At 47.0% G+C, this 15086-nt stretch overlaps 1 protein-coding gene across 1 annotated transcript in view; it reads left to right on the top strand.

Moving 5' to 3' along the window:
• Positions 1-6247: 6247 nt before the first annotated feature.
• The window catches only part of nxph4 (neurexophilin 4), a gene marked incomplete at both ends in the record, with an annotated part of 44186 nt that continues 35347 nt past the window's right edge, over positions 6248-15086 (top strand). Inside the window, one exon of the mRNA XM_080001261.1 lies at positions 6248-6301. Coding sequence (XP_079857387.1) covers positions 6248-6301 — 54 coding nt within the window. The remainder of the gene's footprint in view (positions 6302-15086) is intronic.

The following is a 15086-nucleotide window of genomic DNA, read 5'->3' on the forward strand; positions in this document are numbered from 1 at the left end:
TCCGTTTTTAAGAATATCCGTATACAGCACATGTGGACAGGGCCTCAGAGTTGCACTACACTTCAGGGAATGACAGCATAATGCACAACTACAACAGCAACGTATAGAGGAGAGAATTCACCGATATTTACACGGCGACTTGACGGAGAAAATCGTCCCGACTGTGTGACCATTGGAAACCATTCTCGCAGCGTATCATGCCATATTCTGTTCTGAGAGACAGATACAATCAAATCCCAGCATTGGCTTTCTCCCTTTGCTCCCCATTAGTGCTCATCTCCCATTCTCACCCCTCAAATTCCCTTCCCACAACAACACTGAATTTGAATGACAATTGCAATCCTACAAAATCGCAACAAGCAGACCGCTCCCGCTCGCTTTTCTCCTCTCCTCCCTCCTCCGCCCTCCTTCCCCCAGGTTCTGCTTTTGGAAATCGATCAGAAGGAAAACAAATGATGGGGTTTCATATCAGCTCTGAGATACCCTTTGACTACAGAGGGAAATGGATATTTCCACAGACAAAAGGCTCCATTACAAGCAGGTGACCTCGTCCTTTTGTGTCCCTGAGCCCCTGAGCAGGCCACCCTGCAGTGGGCGCTACAGTGTGTGTGTGTGTGTGTGTGTGTGTGTGTGTGTGTGTGTGTGTGTGTGTGCAAGTGTGTATATATGTGTGTTTTTGTGTATACTGTATGCAGATGTGTGTTTTGTACATGTGTACCTGCATGCATTTGTGAATGAGCCGTTCAGTTATACATACAAATGTATACGCTGCCTAACGTCCACTTGTGAAAAAACTGACATTAATGGTTAAACGTCGTTGTTTATTATAATTGGGATTTTTATTCTAGTACTTTTTTCATCTTTGGTAATAAATGATCTGAAAATGTATATTACACACTACCATATTTGGCTTTGAAACCACTTTTTTTTTTTTCTGTTTTGCTACGCTATTAGAGTATGTGTAATTTCTCTTAATCATGCATGCGTATCGAAATTGAATGCGTCTGTATTTCCAGATGAATTTTTGGAATGTATGGGAGAGCATATAAACAGTATGAGAGTGTGTGTGTGTGTGTGTGTGTGTGTGTGTGTGTGTGTGTGTGTGTGTGTGTGTGTGTGTGTGTGTGTTTCAATACGGGACTCAAATTTGCTTGGCGCAATTAGGGGTGTTTCCGGGTCGACCTTGTCAGGGTGATTTACTGGCGCACGCCTCCTCCATCCTCTGCTCTCCACCTTCTATATCCTCACAATCTGACCTCCTCCGTGCCATCCCCACCTTCTACTGTACCTGCTGCCTTCTGGCCTCCATCCCTCCACTCTCTCGCGCCTCTGCTTTGCGGTGGGCAGAATGCCAAAAAATTGTATGTCACAATATTGTTCACCTTGGGACGGCGGATTTAAATATCACAGCCAAGGTCAATTCCTCCATCTCAATAAATCATTTTGCCTGTGTCTTGCTGAAAGTTTAAATAGTGCAGTTAATTGGGCAGATAGAGCACAACTCCGTCTACAAACGCTTAACATTTAAAACATTGTTTCCATTGCGATGGACGCGGTATAGCTTTGGTAAATCTTCATCCACCTCCGAGTTGCTGCTACTTCTCCATCTCCTCCCCTCCTCCCATGATTTCTCCCGTTCAGTCCCCTCTCGCTAGTCTCCCCCCCCCCCTTTTTCATTTCCACCTTCTTCCTGCTCCTTCACACGCGTATATCAGTGTCTCTTTTTTGTGCCCTTTCCTCTGTGACCCAACATCTCCACCTTCTCTTCCTCTCCCTCCAGGCTCCACCCTTTGAAGGAACGTACGACAGCACAACCACGTGCATGACGGGCTTGATCACCCAGAGCCCGGCAGACGACCAAGACTAGAAGCTGCGCTCACAGATTGTCTGTAAATATCTGATGGTAAATGAAATGCAAGTGGGTTGGTTCACGTTTATCGATCAAGGGCGCAGCAGCCCTGACTTGTCCCTTTTTTTGTGTCAGTACTCTGGTACATTACTATCATCGATATGCCGCTGACGAAATGTTTCTCAACTTGTCCATTTCAAAATTCCTTTTCCATTGCTCGCCAGCGGCTGAGGCGAGCTCTCCGGGTTAAGGAGGGGGGCCTGAAGGTTTAGAGGCGAGGAGATGAGACAGGGAAAATTAGGACGGAATTATGTGAGGATGATATTTGTGAAAGTGGTTGCACCCCCCCCCCCCCGCACCGCCCACCCCCCACCGCAGCATGTTCATTCATTTGCTGTAACAATGCGGCGACAGGGCGACTTGGAGGCGCCGCGCCGCCACTAAGTGGAACAGAGAAGGGGAGCAGCTAGGTGGAATTTGCCTGCCACTTCCAATGTGGATCAGAAATTGCACTCACACCAGCTACACCCCCCTACACCCCCTGCCCACCAACAGTGGAGACGGGACCTGGTGGACCGGGGGTGGCTGAGTTTGCTCTGGCCCTATGAATAAACAGTGGTTGGAATGGATGGTGGTGATGGAAATGGGAAATGGACACAAAATTTTATACCTGCTGTGTTTGATAGAGAGGATTTCGGGATGCACGGCAGTGGGGGAGAGGCATGGGGGCGGTGAGGGAGAGGCTTGGGGGCAGTGGGAGAGAGGCATGGGGCAGTGGGGGAGAGGCATGGGGGCGGTGAGGGAGAGGCATGGGGGCAGTGGGGGAGAGGCATGGGGCAGTGGGGGAAGTGGCATGGGGGCAGTGGGGGAGAGGCATGGGGGCAGTGGGAGAGAGGCATGGAGCAGTGGGAGAGAGGCATGGGGCAGTGGGAGAGAGGCATGGAGCAGTGGGAGAGAGGCATGGAGCAGTGGGAGAGAGGCATGGGGCAGTGGGGGAAGTGACATGGGGGCAGTGGGGGAGAGGCATGGGGGCGGTGAGGGAGAGGCATGGGGGCAGTGGGAAGGAGGCTTGGGGCAGTGGGTGAAGAGGCATGAGGCAGTGGGGGAAGTGACATGGGGGCAGTGGGGGAAGAGGCATGGGGCAGTGGGGGAGAGGCATGGGGGCAGTGGGGGAGAGGCATGGGGGCAGTGGGGGAGAGGCATGGGGGCAGTGGGGGAGAGGCGGGCTTAAGTGTCATGGCGAGGTTGCAGCCACCAAACTGGGTGTGAGAGAAACTAAAAGCAATATCTTGCTGAATTTAAGGACAAAATATCCCGGATTCGAAGTTCCAACGAGGAAGTAAACTTTCACGTTCAAAGGAACGTTCATCTCATCCCAATCGTAGACAAGATGTTGTTGTATTCATACAGTATATTACCTAATAACAGTCATTTTTAGACTAGCCTCCTTTGTCATGCCCTGTATATTGTTGCATGCTTATACTCCATATGTAAATGTGTAGATTTTAGCATAACAATTTAATTTCAACGCGTGGTGATCTATGAATCGTGAGCACCGTGTTAATGATTTAGATGATATCCCCATTCCCTTTCACACTTGTCCCTTAATAAGAATGTGGCAACGCACTCCAACAGTCAGGTGGCTACACCTGAGAATCCCATGTATGGAAAATTACCGATTGAATAAATTCTTGCTTCCCCCGTACTCCAGGTCCATTAAAGCATTCCAATACTCGCAAAGGTGAAACGATCAGGCCCCGACATCACTGTCCTCACCTCCCTTCGCCTCCTCCCTCGTCTTCATCCTCCGTATCGCCGGCAGCACAGCGCCCTGTTCAAAGCGGGCTTGTCTCTGCATGCAGTGATTCTGTGCCTCACAGGAGGGCAGTGCTGTGTAATTTCTCATATTGTGCGGCCGCAGCCTGACTGCAATAACTCCACATTCCAACAAGTGACAGCTTGCTAATATGCATTATATAGGACGTCATATAACTAGAAGAATCAACTAATTTTTACCCTGGCACTCCCATTCATCCGTTACCGACTGTCAGAGAGCGGTAGATAATCAACTTTTTTGGGGGGGGTCGGGGGGCTTGTCCCTCAGCCAATCACCATGAGCACTTCAGCCAGGAGACGATACAAATGACCTTGTCACTGTGAAGCTGTGTTTTCATCACAACTACAGTAATGTGTTAGATGAATTGATGAGGTGATGAAGCAGTTCTTAATTGTAGACATTTGTCCCGTATGACAGCGCGCCACAGGTAAACTAGGGGAGAAAACTGTGAAGTGTTGCAGTCTGCCTTTTATTGACAGGTCAATTCTTTGTAGCCAAGAATATAAACTTTGAGTATTATTATTATTATTATTATTATTATTATTATTATTATTATTTTCAGGCCCATTCAAACCTAATGGAAATACGCCGAGAGACAAAAACATCAAAACCATAATAAACACACAGACTCAAAGACACAAATAGGAAATCAAAAATATCCAGCCATATTCCTGGACATATTTATCACTCGTGCAGAAACAATGTGTCCCAGAGGAGATGGAATTAGAGGATATTATTATCTGAAGCACCATCAGAAGGACTGAGAGATAGTCAGTATAAGAAGGCCCGTTAAACTAATATACGTATGTACAAAAGATTCATCTTTAAAGCGTTTTCTCAGCTATGGGGTTGTCTATCCTGTTTTGTTGGCGTCTGGCACTTTTTTTGCTTTCATCCCTTCATTAAGAAGAAGGAAAAAAAACGTTATTTGTTTCACGTATTTGACTTTCTTTAGCTCTTAGTCGCCATATGAACGAGCCAAAAAGAGAACTGCAAGAGAGGAACTGACTGTGACTGAATCCTCAGTTGAAAGTGAAAACAGAACCCGCAATTGTTCATGCCAGTTATTATTTGCAGTTCACTAGATTCCAAGTGTAGGCTCTCCTCCTCCAGGAGGTGTGATGTTGCCTCTACTTAGGCAACAAAAGTACATTTTCTAATTTGATTTTCAGGACGGGCGGAATGTTTGTTGTAATTGTGACAGTGGCAGTGGCAGGTGTGTTATGTGTGTTCCATCAGCTGACTGAAACCATGTGACTGGGAAGAGCAGATACAGCCCATAGAAGCTCATAGTGACCACGTCCATCCTTTCATTCTTTGGTGTATTAATCGCGCCACATTATGAACCAGTGTTTCTCTATCTGTTTCATATCAAGGACACCCATTTTCACCTGCGTTAAGCTTACAGACCCCTATTTGATAAGATTTTGACTCTGGGAGCCCAATCGGAGATATTTTTTTATTGTTATATATGATTAATTCCAAACTTCCAAACCGGGCTATACTATATTTAGAGGGATATCAATGAAAGTATGATCAAAACAGGTGTCATTGTACATCCTCTAATGGTTCGGAGTTTGGCTATTTATCATTTTGCTGGGGACCTCCCGGAGCCTCTTGAAGGACCCCAGAGGGTCCGCAGACCACTGCTATAAGATAAATATTTTGTAGAGTTGAATGTTGTTTATGGTGTGATATATTTTATGGTTATGATATTTAGAAAAAAAAAAACCAAAACAAACAAACAAACCAAAAAAAAAAAAAAAAAAGAGTAACAGCACTGTAGGCGGATGTTTGGGGAGTTTCGCTTGGATTCCGGTTGGAGAGCGTCGAGCGCGTCTTTACGCAGAAGGGAGGGAGAGAGAGTTGGGAGGAGGGAGAGAGACGGAGAGAGAGGGAAAGGGAGAGGGGGGGAGGGAGAGAGGGAGAGGGAGAGAGACGGAGAGAGAGGGAAAGGGAGAGGGGGGGGAGGGAGAGAGGGAGAGGGAGAGAGCGAGAGAGAGAGAGAGAGAGGGGGGGGGGGGGGGGGACGCAACTCCAGAAACTCATCCTCTCCCAAACCAACGCCTCCGTCCTGGGTGGTGCAGCAGAACATGTTGAGCTGATCCTCCACCCTCATCTCTCCTCTCCCCCCCCCTCCCACACACACACACACACACACACACACACACACCTTTTATTCTCTCGCTCTCTCGCTCTCTCGCTCCCTCTCTCTCCAAACTTCTCTCCATCCCACAGCAGCAGCACCGGTGGAGCCGTGATGAGGGTGGATCCTCCTCCCCGCGAGGCGGCTCGGACCAACTGACGCGGTGGAGAAAAGGGAAAAGTTTTGTTTCCAGACGCTGACCGAGAAACGCACCAGTGTAAAGTTTTTTTTTTTTGTGTTTTTTTTTTTTTATTTTTTTTTTGGGGTCGCATTCGTCTCTTTTTTACTTACTTTTTTTTTTTTTTTTTTTTTTTTTTTTGTGTGGCGTTTGTCTTCCTCCGCTTCTTGGATTCCTTTGGCGTCGCTGCGTCTTTCTATGTTGAGCCGGGGAGACTCTTAGTTCCAGGCTGGTGAGATGAAGCTGCTCGCTTGGACCATAGTCGTCATCGGCCAGTGGATTCTACGGAAGGTACATTTAACTTTCATATCAAAGTTTGACGCATCGTTATAACTTAGGGACGTGGTCTGTTTTTTTTTTTTGTTGTTTTTGTTTTTTGTTTTTTTTTTTGAGAGAGAGGTGCGCTTGTAAGAAGCATTCCGGTGTCTCAGTTAAAAAAACCCCAAATAAATACAATGAAAAAAAACATTTTAGCCAAGCACAGAATCTTTGCTGAGCTTAAATGTTTTTATTTATATTTTATTTATATTTTTTCATCATTATTATTATTATTATTATTATTATTATTATTATTTGATAGTGTCTTACTTCCGCCGGTGTGCTCTGGGTTCCCTAGTAAAGCGCGCACAGTACAGCGTATACATGCTGTAAGTTGGTTCAAAGTTATGGAGATTCATCCGCACCACCGCTCCCAAATATAAGAATGATGAGTGAACGATGCATAATTCAGACCATATTTTAAAATCAATTCCTATACAGAAGCATCCTGTGTGTTTTATGCGAGAGGACTGCCCAAAGGACGCGCTGGATGCTGGATTTCAGACTTTCTGGCTGATCTCCAACCATCTCTCTGACTCACTTAGACCCCCTCCCCCCAACCCTCTTATCTATTTATCTATTTATCTTTTTGCTCGCAGCAACTTCCTCATTTTCCTTCTGAAGTTAAACGCGCCCCTGGCTCGTTTTATTATCTCCGCATCGCCATGGCAGTTTGTTGCAGCCTAGTTTGGCTCTCGCTGCTTCTTTTAATTATAGGCTGGATATATGTGTGTGTGTCTGTGTGTGTGTGTGTGTGTCTGTGTGTGTGTGTGTTTGTGTGTGTGTGTGTGTGTGTGTGCGTGTGTGTGTGTGTGCGTGCACAAGAGCTTTCAGAGATCCCTCAAGGTATAAATTGATGACCCAAAACTGTAACTGAGTATGATATTTAGCTATTTTTATTAGACGCATTTTGCTTGTTTGCTTTATAATAATAATAATAATAATGATGATAATAATGATAATCATAGTAATAATAATAATAATAATAATTATTATTATTATTATTGCAAGATGAGACACCAAATATCCACTTTGAGCCTCCATCAAAGCCAGTGGTTTCATTCTCCTCTGAGAGGCTTGACCACTAAGCCCCCAACACTGCTATTGGACTTTAAAGGGATGATGATGAAATGATTCATTTGGCTCTACATACTGTATCATTCACAGAGCAAACATCCCTAAAAATCCCAGTTGATGCCAGGTTTGAGGAGCAATGGTTTGAGGTTTAAAGACACCTGACCGAAATCATGACCAGACGATCTTTTCAGATGATCAGCAGCCGCTATGCGTTTGTTTGTGTGCGCTCGGGAATGAACAAAGAGATCCTCTCTTTCAAATCATCCCATTTTGGTCCCCTCGGCATGTTTTGTCCTCCGATTCTAACCGGTCCTCTTTCTCCGCCGCCGTGATTCCTCTGTGCGATTTTTCTTGATTCTTCTTGCGCAACAGCGTAAGTACTTTTTTAGGTGCAAAAAAACACACAAAAAAAAAAAACAACAACAAAAACCCTTGTGACACAGTCCAAGCACCGTGGAGCTTTTACAAAAGTTATTTTTACACTCGCTTGAAGAGCCCCCCTGCGATGTGTAAAACAAGCCCCTTTTAGAAGCGGAACATCAGTTGATTCGAGTGACAAACTGCGTTGCTGGGACGGTACGGCGTGAGTTTAGATGGGTGGAGGATGGGTGGTCGGCGGGTGGAGGATTTGCTGGTGGGCGGGTGGGGGTTGGGGGGGCCCTTCACTGCAACCGCATTCACTGGGTGGCCTACAGTAGCTAACATCCGTTCTACACATGAGTTGTGACGGCTGCGTTTAGTGTGTGATTTTATAAGAGCGCCCCGTTGGCTGCTGGCAGATTGGGGTTAGGCTCCATTGTGACAGGTAATAACACCTACGCTCTGTTTTGAAGATTGAATGCAAATCGTTTGGCTGCCAAAGTGGAGCCGCTGCGCCTGCGTCCACGTGGGAGTGCAGCCCGGGTTCAAGTGTCGGGATTGACTCGGCATTAAATTACAATGGCCACGCTATTCAGGAATGTGCCATCAGAGGATACATTGGCTTGTTTTGTTGTTTCTCTTTCTGTTTTAATCGCTTTTTTTTTTTTTTTTTTTTTTCCTGAGGGGGTGGGGAGATGGGGAGGCGGCGGCGGTGGGGTGCGGGTACTTTGCTTTTAAGTACAGTGCAGTGCAGTCGTGTCCCAGAGCAGTCGGTACTGATTGGTGGGAGATAATATGAAGAGATATGTGTTTGAGGAAGTAGAGGAGGCGCTGAGCGAGAGGAGGACAGCAGGGAGGGGTTGAGCACGGTGGAGGGAGGACGAGGGAACAGATGATAGAGCGACGGGATGAATGGAATAGAATGGGATGGAGCGGAATAGAAGCAGAGGGGACGGGTTAAAAAATGGAACAGAGTGGAAGGGAGGAACGTGCGACAGAAATGGCGGAATTATTCACCTCTAACTTCATTTGGCGCTCTCCATAAACCCAGTGTATCCTTGGCTGCGATTTACCGCGGCTGGAAGCTCCGTTATGAGCATCAGTCCATTACGTGCACAAGTGCATAAAATCTGGTGACTCATAAAATGTGGTACGCGATTTAATGACGTAAAGACGGTGGGAAAGAGACTCATACCCGAAAAAACCCCCAAAACTCTTCACACTCTGTTCCGCATTAGGGTCGAGTGTCATCATAATGACACCGTGCCGCTGTTTTAAAAAATGGTCTGCTGCGAATGGAGTCCACTGTTGCAACACGTTTCTGTTTTGTTTCTCCGTCTTATGTCGTGCAGGGATGTTTGGAGGGAAAGCAACGGCACAAAAAGATGTGTGAAAAGCTGCTTTCCCGTTTTGTGCTCCCGGTCGAAACAATAGCATTAGCCAGGATCTCAACCTGACAAAATCCTCTTATCTTCCCCCCATAAAACAACTCGCTACACACCCTGGGGATATTACCGGCGCTGGGTCACTTTAATTTCATGATAGGTCTGCGTTCTTTTTTGCATCTGTGCGTCATATTTTGCCACGGCTTTGCATTCGAGGGCAAAGCCCGGCTGCAGTCAGCGACGGATATAAATACGCACGCATTTGTGTGTTTACGCGCTCCGTGTTTGTTTTCACACGCAGCAGGCGTGCGGTCTCGCCAGCCTGACGTCGACGGCGGCGTCAGACGCCCGCTCTCGCGGATCGCCTCCAGATGGTTTTGGTCCAAGTCGTCGCGGCCCCGCCGTGTGCCTGCGCGCGTGCGTGCGTGCGTCGGCCGCGGCGCGCGCCCGGCCTCAGCGGGCGTGCGGCGCAATTGGTCTGTAATCTGTGGAAATTATATCCCCTGCTCACAAACCGATTAGACGCGTAATCTGTTGAATCGCGATGAAAAGCAATCACATTAATGCAATCTATCTCCTCCGGACATGTTCCTGTGGATGGAAGCGTACTTACCTCAACTCCCCCCCCCCCAAAAAAAAAAAGCGTCACAGATTCACATACAGTCATTGAATGTGGTGTTTTACACAGTGTCTGATGAGGTTAAACAAAGATTTTATTTTTATTTGTTGTGTGTGTCTCTCCCCACCCTCCACCCTATGTCCTGCCTGTCAGTGTAGCGAATACACCTCAGGGTTCACATGCGCTTTCCTGAGACTAAATTCCATTTTAAAGTATGAAGCTGTCACATATTTCTGACTAATGTAAAGTAAGCCCTCATTTCAGAGACAAACGTCGCTGAAAGCCACATGTGTCAAGGGGAGTCGGCGACAGTGTTAAGCCAGCGTTGATGTAGGAGACATTTTATACATAATTGTGAATATAAATACCTTTATATTAATAGTTGCTTGTGTGCATGGTAACCCAAATATAATTTCCCGGCTTGTCTCCGGATCTGCCTGCCGGCGTCGCGTCGGGGACACACGCCGGCGGCCGCAAAAAACCCAGAGCTGAGTCGCCGAAATACGTCCCGGCGAAACAACGTGCCGCACCTCCGCTTTGACTGACAGCTCGGCTCTGCCTGGAGTTCCAAGCAGGCGAGCGTTATGTCTAAAATTATTGATAAGGCCCTGTTATTATTTTTACGGCGGAGAGGAAGAGACGCCGAGAAAATATTCAGGGCCATGGACGGCGCTGCTGGAAAAGAGCCTTTTGCACAGAAACTATGAAGCAGAGTGTGAAGCTGGCTCCTTCCTGCCGGAGCCACCTGTTTGTGTTTGATATGCTGATGTTAAAGATGGTGCCGGGTCAAAAATCCAACTACCAGTAATGCATAATAGATTTATTATCTTTTGTGTTTGTATTTGTGGAGAACTCACTTATTTATTTGTGTGCGTGCGTGCGTGCGTGCGTGCGTGTGTGTGTGTGTGTGTGTGTGTGTGAACGTTAGCGTGCACCTATCCGTTTATTTTTATTATTTTCATTGTTCTGAATCACAATTGCATTTTCACAATGAATCCTCCAAACTCCAGCTCCACCCCGAGGTTAATTAAACAATCAGTCAGGGGGTTGATGGAGACGTCTTTCTAATGTCTGTGTTTCTTCATTGATCGGGAGCGTTTCTTTCATGTTTTTTTTTTGTTTTTTTTTTTTGATGTTTTTGTATTTCCACAGCACAATTTCTCCTAAATTTAATGGGATATTCTCAACTAAAAAAAACAAACAAAAAAAAAAAACATGACTCCTGCTGAATTCATTATGGGTTTTCTCCGCTCTCTTTTTTTAAATTTCTTTCAATTGCAGCGGGAAAAAAAAGAATAAAAAACACGTTGCGGCACATGTCAGGGAAACCCAATTTTTGTTTATGTCATCCCTCCCACCGAGTCCCCTCCATTCAAAGGAGAGGCCATTCCTCTCCTCATCCCTCTCCCAAGGAGCCCTATCGAAAGTAACCCGAGGTCCGGGCCCCCGGAGTGACACAGAGACAAGGAGAAATTGAATTGGCGGCTCGGCCGAGAGCGAGCGGCAGAGCGGTGAATGACAATCAGAGGCCGAGGGTCACATAGGGAGCGGGTCATCGAGGACCAACCGGTCACTTGATTTTAAATACCCACAACCGGCTTGTTTCCAAAATGAAGCAGTGCATGCACGTCTCCCCCTCTTTCAAATGAAGTGGCCCTCCGTGACGCTTACGACCAGAGGCTCTGGTCTTATGATGCCACTGATCTTGTCATCCAACTTTTAAATTGGTTTCCAAAAACACACACGGCCATGGAAATGTGAAATTCTATCTTTTTTATTTTTTTTTTATTTTAAGTTTTACGATTAAAAAAAAAACGAGTGGGACCGTGGGAGTGCTGCATAGTGCCCAGCACGGGGAGAAAAACAGGCCTGTGACCTATTTTGGTGTTGATCTGATGGCTTCCAAAAACTCAAATTGGGGGACGGGAGAATACTTTACAGACTGAAGTTGCTGTCAATCATTATTGGTCGGAGGATGAGGTGCACATGTGAATCTTTTTGTACCTTTCAATTTAGAATTAGAATTTCGAGGAAGGTCTCTAAGTTTGTCTCTGGGTTTCAAAGTGAACATCTGAATTTGCGTCGAAATAGTTTTATTACGGGGATGAAGCTTGAAAATATCACATCCCACCATGGATGGATGGGTTGGAATACACGTTACTCACAGCAGTAAAACTAACTCATCAAGCCTTTCCCTCTGGAAAAGGAAAGACCCTTCGCACACGAAATCATTCACACAAAGGCGACAAGAAAGGGAACGGTCCTCACTGGAGGGCCTCGGTGGAAGGTTTGAGAATAAATCTGACCGCACAAACCAATGCCGCATCTACCGCTAGGTTTTAAAGGTGTGAGTGAAAACTGAGCCATATCAGATGATATGGGCTCCATATCAGACCCCGGGGAGCGCTGGGGGTCTCTGCCAGTTCGATCTGGAGGAGAGGGGCCGTGGACAGCTGCTGCCCGGGGCCCCAGGAGGGCCACACGCTGGAGCCGCTGTCCAACCAGCGCTCTCTGTGCGGCTGCCAGCCTTAAGACCGAAGGTGGGAGAGGAGGATGATGTGGTGGAGGTCTCATTTTCCCTCCCTCTCTCTCTCTCTCGCTCTCTCTCTCTCTCTCTCTCTCTCTCTCTCTAAATTATCCCGTTTGGTTTTCACCCACTCCAAATATTGCATTTTTTTTTTGCTCTCTCCATCTCAGTCTCATTTTCTCTCCTTCTGTCGCCTCTTCTCTCTCCTCTCTCTCCCTCCCTTTCTTCCTTTTTCCTCGAATACCCCCCTCCACCGCCCCCCCCCGCCTCCCCCCGCCAACCCCCTGCCTCCCCTGGTACCCTGAGAGGGAACAGGGGAAGTGATAGCAGGCAGAGTGCGTACGGAGGTCCAGGTCAAGATAACCACACCTGATCCGTCTTGTGCTAGCTCAGCCCACGCTGGAAAGAAAGACACACACACACGCACAACACACACACACACACACACACACACAAACACTCACAGCATTTTAATGCATCCTTTCCTGCTTCGATGGATGACCAACCATTATTGCAACGCTATTGTGCCTGACTCACCAACAACCTTATGGAAAATTGCTCCCTGTGTTGGTTTGAAAAAATAACAAAAACACAAATGTCTAAGTAGATGATCATCTCTGAATAGGAATGCCATGTGTGTGCAATAAGAACACAGAGACATAAGTCCTTGCATCGTGGTATTTGCTGTGTTGAAATACATTGTGAAGCGGAGAAATACCACTCGTCTCACACGCGCGCGCACACACACACACACACACACACACACACACACACAAATACATACACACACACCCCACCACCACCACCATCTCTTCCATTCTGTTTCTTCCATCCCATGCATCCACACACACACACACAAACACACACACACACACACAAAAATACACACAGACACACACACACACTGTGGAAAATGAATCAGTGCAGGGGACATTGTTTCCCTATAGCTCCCCTGTAGTCATGACCAACGTGGGGTAGACAAAGAGCTTATTTATGATTCCGCAATTACACGAGAGGCAGTGCAGCGCTGATGGCAGCGCAGAGCGAATGGACCCTCAGTGAGAACCGATAAAGGGACATTACAGCTGCTTTTGCCGTGGCCCCCTAACACCCTCCGCCGAGAGGGCAGGCATCCATCATTACAGGCTGACCTAAAGCGAGAGAGGCGGGGTGAATGCAGGGGGGAAAGAGACCCCCACCTTTACATTTCCATCCGTCCTCTCACACCTTTAATGGTTGCTTTAATCCAAAGCGTGAATTCTTATCTACACTGGGTTGAGGTTCCCCTGAGTGACTGTGGAAACGCGTCAAAAAAACCTGCAAATTAACATGTTGCTTCTAGAGTTTTTGTGTGTTTTTGTGTCTTTAGCTCTGTGTGTGTGTGTGTGTGTGTGTGTGTGTGCGTGCATGCGTGCGTGCGCACTCCAGTGTTTCTTTGTCCTCTTCAACGTATTTTAACGAAGGAATAATTCAAGGAGGGGAGGGCTCCGAACTGAATTCGATGTGGTCAATCCTACTTTCGATGGCACTGCTGCTGTTGCTCCACTTTGCCAGAGGTCCCCAGTCAAAGCCGCCATGTGAGCGCCAAGGCGAGAACACATTTCCCCCTCTGCCTCACCCTCCACGCCTTCCCTTCTTCTTTCTCTCCCCCTCTCGCTTCCTCTTTTATTTTCTTTTGCTCTGTTTTTCAATATTCTCGTTTTCTGTCTCTTTCTCTCTCTCTCTCTCTCCCTCTCCCTCTCTCTGGCTATGAGCGACACAGTAGAGTTGAGATTTTTTGGAAATAGATCACATCTGAGGGGACACTTGGCGCCTGATGACGGGCACTGTGTTTGTTTCATTCATGCATGACGAGCGGCTCAACTCTCAGTGGGTGGGGGTGTGGGGGTGTTGGGTTGAGTGGGTGGGTGGGGGTGCGGGGTGGTTATGGCATAGCGCCACCACCCGTGGTCAATGTAGTGCCGAGTACCGTGTCCCACTGCGAGGAACATGGTGTGGTTCAGGATTTTCCTATTTGATATGGCAGTGTGTGTGTGTGTGTGTGTGTGTGTGTGTGTGTGTGTGTGTGTGTGTGTGTGTGTGTGTGTGTGTGTTCTGATATGGCGGTGTGTGTTCACATATGTTTACCTTTGTGAGGGATGACGACTCCACACACACGCACACACACCCACACACAGTGTTTGTTTGTTTGTTTGTTTGTTTGTTTGTTTGTCTGTCTGTGTTTTGTGGATGAGTGTGCACGTGTCCTTACATCTGTTTGTAGATGTTTCGGCACACACACACACAAACACACAAACACACAAACACACACACACAGACACACTCACACACACACACACGCACACACAGACCTAGGTGTGCTACGTTTCTGAGTATTGTGTCTCCAGTATACTCTGTGCAGTGCAGTGAGTTATTAGACAGCCTTGGGTTTTCAAAATGTCTGTGATTAATAGTGACACACCTGGGAGAGATATATAGAACGGGATTTTTGTGCATGTAATGAAATATTAAAGTGTAATCCAAGAGACACCAAATATCATAACTCACTGTGCAGACGGCAGGCGATGCTCAGGGTCAGCTCAGCGTGAACACAATGCTGAGTGTGTCTGTGTATGTGAGTGTTTGCGTGTGCGAGTGTGCACGTGTATGATTGTGTGTGTGTGTATGTGGCGGGGGGATTAGTTTTTATCATTTTTTTAATATCTTCAGCAAGGCTTGTAGGCATTAATTCAGACATGCATTGAATTTATTGGAAGACCAACGCCGGGTGAGATAAAGGGAGAAATGGCG

Source organism: Zeus faber (genome assembly GCF_960531495.2).
Source record: "Zeus faber genome assembly, chromosome: 5".
In the NCBI taxonomy this organism is placed as follows: domain Eukaryota; kingdom Metazoa; phylum Chordata; class Actinopteri; order Zeiformes; family Zeidae; genus Zeus; species Zeus faber.